The sequence below is a fragment of the Orycteropus afer genome, unplaced genomic scaffold, assembly GCF_000298275.1.
Source record: "Orycteropus afer afer isolate SDZICR_OR568_19922 unplaced genomic scaffold, OryAfe1.0 scaffold00209, whole genome shotgun sequence".
NCBI lineage: Eukaryota > Metazoa > Chordata > Mammalia > Tubulidentata > Orycteropodidae > Orycteropus > Orycteropus afer.
In genome coordinates this window covers 876,695-888,615 of record NW_006921796.1, presented here as the reverse complement: position 1 = coordinate 888,615, position 11,921 = coordinate 876,695, and the positions used below count along the sequence as shown (strand labels likewise).

Below are 11,921 nucleotides of genomic sequence, written 5' to 3'. Positions count from 1 at the left end.
AAATTTTGGTCAATGACATGAGACAAAGTATATGTGAACTGCTGTATGAAAAGTGAATTTACTCTGTAAATCTTCACCCAAATCCTAAAAAAAAAAAAAAGATGTGGTTAATAGGAATTGTAATTGCAGAATTATAAAAACAGAACTTAGGTGATGCAGGAGAAAGAACGAAATCGTTTATGTGCCATTTAGAAGTTAAACTTAGTCAAGTGGTATATTAACAATGTGGTATCCGGACATTTGAAGAAAAGTATACAAATATAAACAACTTTTTTTTTTCTCACCTAGACATTAATACATAATAGTTACAAGCAAAATAAAGAAAGAAGGGAAAAAAAACACTAGTCAAAATACAATGTAAGAAAAGAAACTATTAAGAATTAAAGCTAAAAGTTGGCTCTCTCCTTTTTTTCTAATGCCCAAATAACTGTAATACTTACCAGGTAGAATGGTTCTGAAGTAACTGCTTTCCAGGTGAGGGTAAGGTGATGGAGGTAGGGTATAGTTTCTTTCTGGTAACCCACACATCACCCCTCGATCGCCAATACCCATTGGGAGCATCAGAGACAAAGCAGAAGGCAGAGAACTCAAGGAAGGACCAAGGTTTGGAATAGCTACTGGCAGGCCTATTAAGAAAATAACAATAATAATAATTTCTCAATTAAAGGAAAATAATTTTTTTCACATCAGACAGATAATGTGATGATGTCGTAGTAAGATTTGAGGGAGGCACGTCACAGAAAGGTATGAATACCCAATCATGATGCTTATGAACCAAAAAAGGATCAAAGGAAAATAAATATTTAAAAAAAAATTCTCTATAATCCCTGGCTAAATTCCTAGAAAGGTTTTTGCAACTGGGTAAAAATCTGAGCTGGCACTCTGCATTTAAAAAGGAAAAGGACTCTTTTTTATCCCTTGATAGGTAGTTTTCTACAGACATCCATAAATAGAATTAAACAAAGTAGTCTTAATCCTAAAGTTAGTTTGTAAAAGATCCCTGGTGGTACAGCAGTTAAGTGGCTGGCTGTTAACTGAGAGGTCAGCAGTTTGAACCCACAAGCTGCAGATGAGACAGTCAGCTTCCACAAAGATCACAGCCTTGGAAACCCTATGGAGCAGTTCCACCCTGTCCTACAGGGTTGCTACAAAATACCAAGTTGATCCTCCATTTACCTATACTGCTCTTAAGTAACAAAACATTTATTTTATCATTAAAAACCTAGTTTAAATATAATTTAGGAAAACAAATTATAGACAAAAAAAGAATGGGAGGACACCTAACAAATTCTTCACAGGAATGGTCTCTGAGTAGTGATATTTGGAATATAGGTTTTTTACTTTTGTACTTCACAGCATTTTCTACTTTACATGAGAATGCTTCACTTTTAAAATAATCACAGATAAGCTTCAATTTAAAACAATAATTTAAATTTAGATGTAATCTGTATATATACACTTCCATACAGTCTTTTGCATACATACTGTACATTACAGTGTAAACAAATGTTACCCCTTAGATTATATCCTCTGTGGATGTATCTATTCGCAGTGGTGATGTGTCTGATGTCCCAAAGTAGCCTAATGAATGCTCACCAACTTGAGCAGTGCTCATTCACAGATTTCTGCCAGGCAGATGTTTTTAAAAAGGACTTTCCTCCATAACAAAAGTATCCACTAAAAGGAATGCCTAAGAGACAAATCAAATGGGCTAACAACACACAAGAAAACAAAATTTCTTTCAGGGACACTTAAAAGAATGTGAAGAGACCTTAGATTAGATGAACTGTATTTAACTGCTACATTTTGCTAATTGAGCAGGTAATTTTCTATAGAGAACTCAGTAAACAACTTAATAAATTTCTTGAAAATATACGTTAACTCCTGCTTTTTGATACAGTGTAATACATTGCAATGTCACAAATCCTTAAGAACCCATAAGAACCAATGGCTTATCCTTACCTTTTCCACTTCAATTGACAAAACCAAACCAAACCCACTGCCACAGTGACTCTCACTGGGTTTCCAAGGCTATAAATCTTTATGGAAGCAGATTGCCTCATCTTTCTCCTACAAGCAGCTGCTGCGTTTGAACCACCAACCTTTTGGTTAGCAGCCCAATGCCTTAACCACAGTACCACCAGAGCGCCCTTCCATTTCAACAGAAAAAGAAAATGAAAATAGGCAGTAAAGTGTTCTTAGAAGTTTAGTGATGGGAAGAATGTGCTTTCCCTATGCCATCCTTCTGAGTACAGAAGCTCTGGGGAGGGCCACCGGAGAGCTCCATCTCTGGTACCTATTTTCCCCATAATTTTAGGCCTGGTGCACTTGCAAGTGTAGCCATTCAGTTTTAGACCTAGTAGTAAATAAAGCCCAATTCCTTATGCTTTCTGGGATGTTATCTGAGCAACTTTAAATTATTTTCCTCCATTAATCCAGGGACAAGGTGCCAAGACAAAAACCAGATAAAAAGGTAACCCTAGATAAAACACCAAATCAAATACTGCTCAAGAAAAGGACTATCAGGAAAACTGCTATTCCTATCCATGAAACTCCAGTTCTCTACAAAAGCATTTTCTTCTACTACAGCTTATAAAATGTAGAACTACCTACATTCAGGCCTGCTTGGCTTCTCCCTTCCATCTTGAAAGGGGCTCTGACACCCCCTATTCTCTGTTTAGAACTGAAAATGCATTAAGTGTTGAAATGTGGTTGCCCTTCTTTACCACTCACCTGGAGCAGGGATGGCATTGTGAGTGGGTGAGGCAGCCAAGCCCAGGTGACTTCCTGAGACTGGCAAGGCATTGCTCACAGAGGATGAAGTCAGCTGCTCCATCCCCACAGGGCTCAGGTTCATTTCATTCATCCTAGGAAACAGCACACCAAGTGATTATGCAAAAAATTACCTCAATGACTCTGTTTTAAGATACCGGAGAGCCTGAAACAACGGGGGTGAGAAATGGGGACCTGATCAACTATGACTTCATTTTTATGCCCACAATTCTAAAGTTAACATCCTTTTTCTACGGATAAAGAAACTGGGATGTAGAGACATTAACTTAGTCAATGTCACGTAACTAGTAAAGAGGTAGAAACAGGATTTGAACCTTGATCCAAACCCCACACATACCATCAAAACCAAAGTTTGCAACCTTCAGAGTACATTGGCAATGAGTTTTTTAAAGTCATCCAAGTTTTCTTCTTTCAGAATATTTTCTCTGATTGCTTTGCTATTTCAAACCACCAGTTTTACAGGCAGTTGATTTACTAATTTATACCTACTTAAAGAAATATGACTAATCCTTTTCACCAGGAGTAACAGCGACCCTGGGTCTGAATCAGATGACCAACGTTGTAAAGAAGCACCGTATTTTCCCCATAGATCAACATTTTATCAAAATTCTATCTCTGAAGTCTTCATAATGTCCTCTACATATTGAGGTGCATTATATAAGCTTTGCTAGATACTTTATGAACAATTACTTCAAATTCTCACACCAGCCCTCCAAAGTAAGGTAGATGAGGAAATTAAGACTCAAAGAACGGTTAAGTCACATGCCCAAAATCACAGAGCAATTAAAGTGAAAGAGCACAAATTATGCTGCAAAATACTGCCAAAAAGTTTTCCACGATATCAAACCTTTCTATCTACAGACAATTTTTGGTAGGTTGAAGAATCTGAGAACCATGTTTCCTATGCAAATCATCTTGCCATTAAAAATCTTATTAGAATGAATGCCACAGATTTAAACACATTATTAAACATGGTTATCTGTAAGTATTAGCTATTATATCAGGATTTAGAGATTGTCACCTTATATATGACAGAATTCTAAGAGGCTGGCCAGCAGGCTATCCAAAGGAGGTCTAACAATCTTGTCCTTTTACTGAATATCACAGTAATGCATACTTTCCTTGTGTGCCTGAGTCAGAGCTGACTTGACAGCAGTAGGTTTGGTGGTTTGTTTTTTGGTGCCCACGTGTGTGTGTGTGTGTGTGTGTGTGTGTATGGAGCTCTCATGGCGCCGTGCCTAAGGCATTTGACTGCTAACCAAAAGGCTGGCAGTTCAAACCCATCAGACGCTCCGCAGAAGGAAGACAGGGCAATCTACTTCCGTGATGATTTACAGCCTTGGAAACCCTACAGAGGTCGCTATGGGTCAGAATCAACTCGATGACAGTGGGTTTGGGTATTTTTGTTTGTTTGTTATACGTGAAGGAGCTCTAGTGGTGCAGTGGCTAAACATTCATCTGCTAACCAACCAAGTTGGCAGTTCAAATCCACCAGCTGCTCTAGGGGAAGATGGATGAAGCAGTCTGTTTCCGTAAAGATTTACACAGCTGAGGAAACCCTATAGGCAGTTCAAATCTGTCCTATAAGGTCGCTATGAGTTGGAATCAACTTGATGGCAGTACGTTTTTGGCTTATGTCTATGTGAGGGTGGGGATTACATATACAATCCACAGTGAGAACAAAACTAAATAGATTTTTAATTCTGAAAAAACAGTATCAGCCATGAAAAGACCTGAAAATAATAATAGCTAGTATTTATTACTTCTGCATTATGGGCCAGACACTGAGCTAAGGATTTATATATATTAATCTCACTCAGTCCTTCCAACTACTAAGAGGTAGGTATTATTCTTAATCCAATTTCAGAGACAAGGAAATTAAGACTCAAACTAAGAAACTTAACCCAAGATCACATACCTAGTAAGTGGCTGAGATGGGATTTAAATACAGGTAAGGCTAATCTAAGAAACCCAAGCTCTTAACTACAGTAAAAATGACAATTACAGGAGTTGTTTTGTGTTTTACAGTTCTAATACATTAGTGGGAGCTCTGGTAGCATAGTGGCTAAGACACTTGCCTGCTAACCAGAAGGATGGCGGTTCAAATCCACCAGCCACTCCTCGGAAGGAAGGTTGGGCAATCCTACTTCCGTAGTGATACTGCCTCGGAAACCCAAGGAGGGGTCGCTATGAGTCGGGTTTGACTCGACGGCACATAACAACAACATACAATACATTAGTATGTATCTGGTGTGTATTTGTTTATTTATTTTGATTATTGCCTTCCCCTTCACCCAAGTTAATGTGTCTAACTTTAGTTAGTGGTTTACCCTCCACCTTCACCTCCCACCCCTGGTAACCATCAAAGGATATTTGTGTGTGTGAAACCCTTTTCTTGACTTTTTACAATAGTGGTCTCAAACAATACTTGCCCTTTTGATGGGCAAAGTGATGCCCTTGTGATGGACTGATTTCACTCAGCATGTCCTCTATGTTCATCCGCATTAAGTGATGTTTTACAGACTCATTGTTGTTCTTTAATATTATATAGTATTACACTGTGTGTACGTACATAGTTCGTTTAACCATTCATCCACTGATGGGCAGTTAGGATGTTCCCATCTTTTTGCTATTATGAATAGTGCTGTGATGAACATGGGTGTGCACACATCTGTCCATGTTGCAGCTCTTATTTCTCTAAGATATACCTAATAGTGGGATTGCTAGATCATATGCTATTTATATTTCCAGCTTTTTAAGAAAGCACCATACTGTTCTCCACAGTGGTTGCACCATTTTACAGTCTTGTATGGTATATTTAAGGAGCTCTGGTGGCACAGCACCTAAGGCATTTGACTGTTAACCAGAAGATTGATGGTTCAATCCCACCAGCCACTCCACACTAAGAAGATGGTGCAATCTACTTCCACAAAGATTCACCACCTCGGAAACCCAATGGGGTCATTATGAGTTGGAACTGACTTCATGGCAGTTGAGTTTGGTTTTTCTGGTTTATGGTATATTTAAAGTCACAAATGGACTTGCTTCCTCCATTATTCTGTATCCATAGCTTCAATCCTTAACCTAGCTACGTATCTCATAAAACTGAGCTCCCAGACAGTAATAAGGTATACAAGGCCAGTCGACTACACAGCTTTGAAAAGAACAGATTCAGGCTCATAGTGACCCCATGTGTGAGAGTAGAGCTGTGCTCCGTAGGGGTTTTCATTGGCTGAAATCTTTGGGACGTATTGACAGACCTTTCATCGAAGGCACCTCTGGGTGAACCTGAACCTCTAACCTTCTGGTCAGCAGCTCAGCACACTAACCATCTGCATCCCTCAGGACTCCTCTTAAATCAACAGAGCAGAACAAACTCCAACTTAACAGTTTCTACACGTACAATTCAGTGATACTGATTACATTCTTAAAGCTGTACACAACCTTCTCACTCTTCTTTTCTGACTTCCTCCTTATTACCATGAACTCACTGTCCCCTGAGCTTCCTATCCAACCTTCTGAGCTGCTGTCAATTTGATCCTATACAGAGTTTTACCAGGGACTCCTCTTGAACTGAGTAGGCACTATGAAATATTTGATTTGGAGAAAGCAATACAAACTCATTATCCTTACCAGAAAGACAACCAGCCCCACAGGACTTAACAACAGGAATATTCCCACTTGCAGTAAATTTGGTTGATGACAACACATGCAACCCAATGCTGGTTTCTGGATTTCTTGTTTCCTTTGGAATTCATTTGCAATCACACCTGTAACTCTTCCAATGGCACCAAACACAACGGTAACAACTCTGAATTCTTATTTTTGAGATGTTTTCCGAAGGTGTCACCAGCACTAAGCCCACCTTCATACTCACCTGTGATGCATCTACTTGGGGCCAAGCGTCAAAGAAAAGACCACACGGGTAGCTGAGAACCGGCATTTGAGTTTGCATTCCAAAGTCACGTGCTACCGCATCTAGTTCACAACCGCTGCACAAACGCGGCTACTCGTCTCCGGGGCCGCCCGGGGCCGCCCATCTTCTCCCAAGGGCCGGCGGCCACGCACCCCGCCAGGGGATGGGGCATGCCGAGGACCACCTGGGGCTCTTCCTCCAGAAGCTTCGCGAGAGACGTTGTCCAACCTGTGGGAAACGAGTACGGTCACCAAAACGACGGAGGACGCAGCCCTTGCCCCCTGACGAGCCGCAGGCGCCGCTTCCCACGGGCGGCCAAGTCCTCGTCCGTCCGCCTTGCGGAGTGGAGCCCGCAGGCCGCACCCCGCCTTGACCGGGCCCGCTCGCAGCCCACCTGCCGGCCGCGCGGGGGGCGCGCACGCCTGCCCCTCCGCTTTGTTCCTCATCCGGACAGAGCTCGCTGCTAAGCCCTCCCCGACCGCCCGTCCACCCCACCCCCCCGCGCCCCGGGGGCCGCTCGCCTAACGTTCCCCGCCCGGCCCGCCGCCTCCTCAGGGCCGCACCCTCGAAGACGCGTTTCCGGCTCCTCAGCCACTCCTGGCGCCCGCCGTTCCGCCCCTCGTACGTGCAACCCCTTCCCCCCAGGTTCGTAAGCAGCTCCGGCGCTCGGCCCGCCTCTTCCGCGCGTGCGCACGATAGGTACCCGGGCCTAGCGGGGCGGGTCGCGAAAGGCTGGGTGGGGAATACTGCTTCTCAATCCTGCCGGGTCGAGCGCCGAGTGATCGACCCAGAGTTGCTAGACGACGGGGGCGGATATGTTCGTGGGAAGTAGATTCCGGGTCTTGTGTGGCCCCTAGTTTCCTGCTCTAAATCTCTCAGGCTCGCTGTTTCAGTCTTCGTGGTATTCCGCTACTGGAGAAGCGTAGGTTCACGCAAGTCCACAAAATTGGAAATAAGGGATTTATTTACCAGAGATATTGACAGTTGCCCAGGAAGAATTGGGATTATTCCCCAAGTATTTTTTCACTGTAGGTTGCACTTGTCAGCTACCCACTTTCCCTGCTTCATAAATTGCGGTCTTTGAGGATCTTCTACAAAAGTCCTCTCTTTGCCCTTTGTCCCCGACTGCATACCAGGCACTGTGCTAAGCACTGGGGATAATCTCTGAGATGCCTATAAAGGGAAATGGTCCCAAGCTCTTGAGAACTTGACATCAAAACGTGCACTTGACTGCTAACGCGAAGGCTGGCGGTACAAACCCACCAGCAACTCCTCTGAAAGAAGGTTAGGCAATCTACTTCCATAGTAATAATGCCTCGGAAACCCAAGGAGGGGTCGCTATGAGTCTCGTCTGACTCCACGGCACATAACAACAACGAACGCCAGCAGAACAGCAGAGACCCGGGAATTCCACCTTTCATCCAGAAAACGTTTATTGAATTACATTGCAAACATAGATACGGAATAAGACACAGTCTTGTCCTTGACTGTTTTGCAATCTAGTGGGAATTGTTGAGTTTTGAAAATTTAGTCTAATGGGAAAGACAGAGGCAAACACATTTCCGTGCCCCTTCCCTCCTCACCCCAGTAATCTACAAAGTGAGTTCCGTTTGTTAAGCAAACCCTTTGTCTTTTTACAGTAATGGGCTCATACAGTATTTGTCCTTCTGTGATTGACTTACTTCACTCAGCATAATGTCCTCCAGGCTCATCCACGTTGTGAGATGATTCACTTATCCTTCATTGTTCTTTAATTTAGCTTAGTATTCCATTGTGTGAATGTACCATAATTTGGTTATCCATTCATCCGTCGATGGGCATTTAGGTTGTTTCCTTCTCTTTGCTATAGTGGATTGTGCTGTGATGAACATAGGTGTGCATATGTCTGTTCGTGCCCTGCCTCTCTCCTCTTTAGGATATAGTCCTAGTAATGGAATTGCTGAGTCAAATGGTATTTCTGAAACACCATACCGTTTGCCACAATGGTTGTACCATTTTACAATCCCACCAGCAGTGCACAAGAGTTCCAACCTCCCTACCAACTCACCAGCATTTGTTATTTTCTGTCCTGTTGAACTTTGCTATTATTGCTGGGGTGAGATGATATTTCATCATTATTTTTATTTGCATCTCTCTAATGACTAAAGATAGCGAGCAGTTCCTTGTATGTTTGTTGGCTGCCAGCATATCGTCTTCAGCGAAGCGTCTGAGTCTTTTGCCTATTTTTGAATTGAGTTGTTTGTCTTTTTGGTGTTGAGGTGTTAAAGTTTTCTATAGATTTTGGAGATAAGTCCTTTTTCAGATATGTCATAGGCAAATATTTTCTCCCAGTCTGTAGGTTCTCTTTTTACCCTTTTGATGAAGTCTTTCGATGCGCATAAGAATTTAATTTTTAAATGGTCCCAGTCATCTAGCTTCTCTTCTACCTCCTGTGCATTCTGGGTTATATTTGATAGTCTATTTATGCCATAAATTAGGGCTCCTAGATTTGCCCCTATTTTATCTTTGATGAATTTTATAGTTTTGAGTTTTACATTTAAGTCTTTGATCCAGCTTGAGTTTGTTTTTATGAATGGGGTGAGGTGTGGGTCTTGTTTCACTTTTCTGCAAGTGGATAGCCAGTTTTGCCAGCACCTTTTGTTCAAGAGGCTGTCTTTTCCCCATTTAATGGGTTTTCGACCTTTGTAAAAGAGCTGTCCATTGATGGACGGGTCTATTTCTAGACTTCTGATTCTGTTCCATTGATCTATCTGTCTATCATTGCACAAACACACATTTTGGATGGGAATGGAGGGTGGTATCAATTTTCATAATTTTTCCCTTCCTTTACTTCTCATAAGGAGAAAGCACAGTCCAGATGAGAACATTTATAATTGAGCATTGCCAGGTACTATTGGTTTTGCTCTCTTGCTGACAACAAACAAATCTAAATTAAGGAAGTGAACTCATTCAGCCTTTTGTAAGGTCACTCAGCATTTCCTAGCTCTGGGTTTGAAGTGGCATGTTGTGGAATACTGCCTCTCACTTACTTGTGATGTGACGGACTTCCTTAACTATGAGTCAGGTCCAAGTCAATGGCACATAACAACAACAAGGTTGTAATCTTTAAGAGAGCACATCACCAGTTTTTTTTTTTTTTTTTTTTTCCTAAGGGAGCTGCTGGTGGGTTCAAACTGCAGACCTTTCGGTTAGCAGTCAAGCACTTAACCTTTGCACCATCAAGCTTCTGTTAGTTGTTGTTGTTGGGTGCCATCGAGTTGGCTCGGACTCATAGAGACCCTATGTATAGTAGAACAAAACATTGCCTGGTCCTGCTCCATCCTCATAATCCTTGCTATGCCTGAGCCCATCGTTACAGCCACCTTTCAATCCATACCATCGAAGGTCTTCCCCTTCTTCGCTGACACTCTATTTACCAAGCATGATATCCTTCTCCAGGGACTGGTCCCTTCTGACAACGTGACCAAAATAGGTGCAAAGAAGTCTGGCTGTTTTCGCTTCTAAGGAATATTCCATCTGTCCTTCCAGGACAAATTTGTTCCTTCTGGCAGTCCATGGTACTTTTAGTTTTATTCACCAACACCACAATTCAAAGGTGTCAGCTCTTATTTGTTCTTCCTTATTCATTATCCAGCTTTCATATGCATATGAGGCAATTGAAAATACCATGGCTTGGGTTACGCTTCAAAGTCACATCTTTGCTCCTTAACACTTTAAAAAGGTCTTTTGCAACAGAATTTGCCTAGTGAAATACAATGTCTAGTTTCTTGACTGCTACTTCCATGGGTATTCACTGGATGCAAGTAGAATGAAATCCCTGACAATTTTAATCTTTTCTTCATTTATTGTGATGTTGCTTATTGGTCTAGTTGTGAGGATTTTTGTTTTCTTTACGTTGAGGTATAATCCATACAAAAGCTGTAGTCTTTGATCTTCATCAGTAAGTGATTCAAGTCATCTTAACTTTCAGCAAGCAAGGTTGTGCCATCTGCATATTGCAGGTTGTTAATAAGGCTTCCTCCAATCCTCATGCCACGTTCTTCTTCATATAGTCCAGCTTCTTGCATTATTTGCTCAGCATACAGGTTGAGTAAGTACTGTGAAAGGATACAGCCCTAGCACACACCCTTCCTAATTTTAAACCCTTCTTTTGTTCAAACAACAGTCTCTTGGTGTATGTATAGGTTCTTCATGGCACAATTAATTGTTCTGGAATTCCCATTCTTTTTTTTTTTTTAATTTTATTGTGATTTGGGTGAAAGTTTGCGGAGCAAATTCATCCTCCATACAGCAGTTCACATACATTTTGTCTCATGACATTGACTGTAATCTTCCACAATGCAACGGCTCCCCTCCCACTTCCTCCCCATCGCCACTTCTTCCCTGTGTCATTCCCTCCCATGCACTCCTGCCCCTGCCCCAGTTGTCACTCTGTGCATACATAGCCCTTCTATTCTCCATGATGGAATTCCCATTCTTCACAATGTTATCCATAATTTGTCATGATCCACAGTCAATGATTTTAAAAGTCAGTGAAACACAGGTAAACATTTTCTAGGAGCTCTGGTGGTGCTGTGGTTACAGCATATACCCTAACTGCTAACCAAAAGGTTGGCAGTTCAACTTCACCAGCTGCTCCATGGGAGAAAGATGCAGCAGTCTGCTTCTATAAAGATTTACGGTCTTGGCAACTCTGTAAGACAGTTCTACTCTGTCCTGTAGACTCACTGTGAGTCAGAATCGACACTATGACAGTGAGTTTGAAAACATCTTTCTGGTGTTCTTTGCTTTCAGCCAAGATCCCTTTGACATCAGCAATGACATCCTTTGTTCCATGACCTCTTCTGAATCTGTCTTTACTTTCTGGCAGTTACCTGTTGATGTACTGCTGGAACTGTTTTTGAATCATCTTCAGCCAAATTTTATTTGGCATGTGATATATTAATGGTATTTTTTGATAATTTCTGCATTCTGGTGAATCACATTTCTTTGGAATGGGCACAAATATGGATCTCTTTCAGTTGGTTGGCCAAGTAGCTGTCTTCCACATCCTTTGGTATAAACAAGTGAGCGCCTCCAGTGCTGCATCTGTTTGTTGAAGTATCTCAATGGGTATTCTGTCAATTCTGGGAGCCTTTGTTGTTGTTGTGTGCCGTCGAGTCAAACCTGACTCATAGCGACCCCTCCTTGGGTTTCCGAGGCAGTATCACTA

General features: G+C 42.0%; 1 protein-coding gene and 1 non-coding gene across 2 annotated transcripts in view; both read right to left on the bottom strand.

Annotated features, from left to right (window-relative positions):
* The window catches only part of PRDM4 (PR/SET domain 4), a 62,460-nt gene extending 55,779 nt beyond the window's left edge, over nucleotides 1–6,681 (bottom strand). The window contains exons 1-3 of the mRNA XM_007948248.1: nucleotides 6,671–6,681; nucleotides 2,734–2,867; nucleotides 441–626 (exon numbers count right to left, since the gene is read on the bottom strand). Of these exons, the coding sequence (XP_007946439.1) occupies nucleotides 441–626; nucleotides 2,734–2,867; nucleotides 6,671–6,681 (331 nt within the window). The remainder of the gene's footprint in view (nucleotides 1–440; nucleotides 627–2,733; nucleotides 2,868–6,670) is intronic.
* On the bottom strand, nucleotides 685–786 carry LOC122150709. Its single transcript, XR_006163809.1, has one exon. It is a non-coding gene; the product is annotated as a small nucleolar RNA U13 (small nucleolar RNA).
* Nucleotides 6,682–11,921: the final 5,240 nt, after the last annotated feature.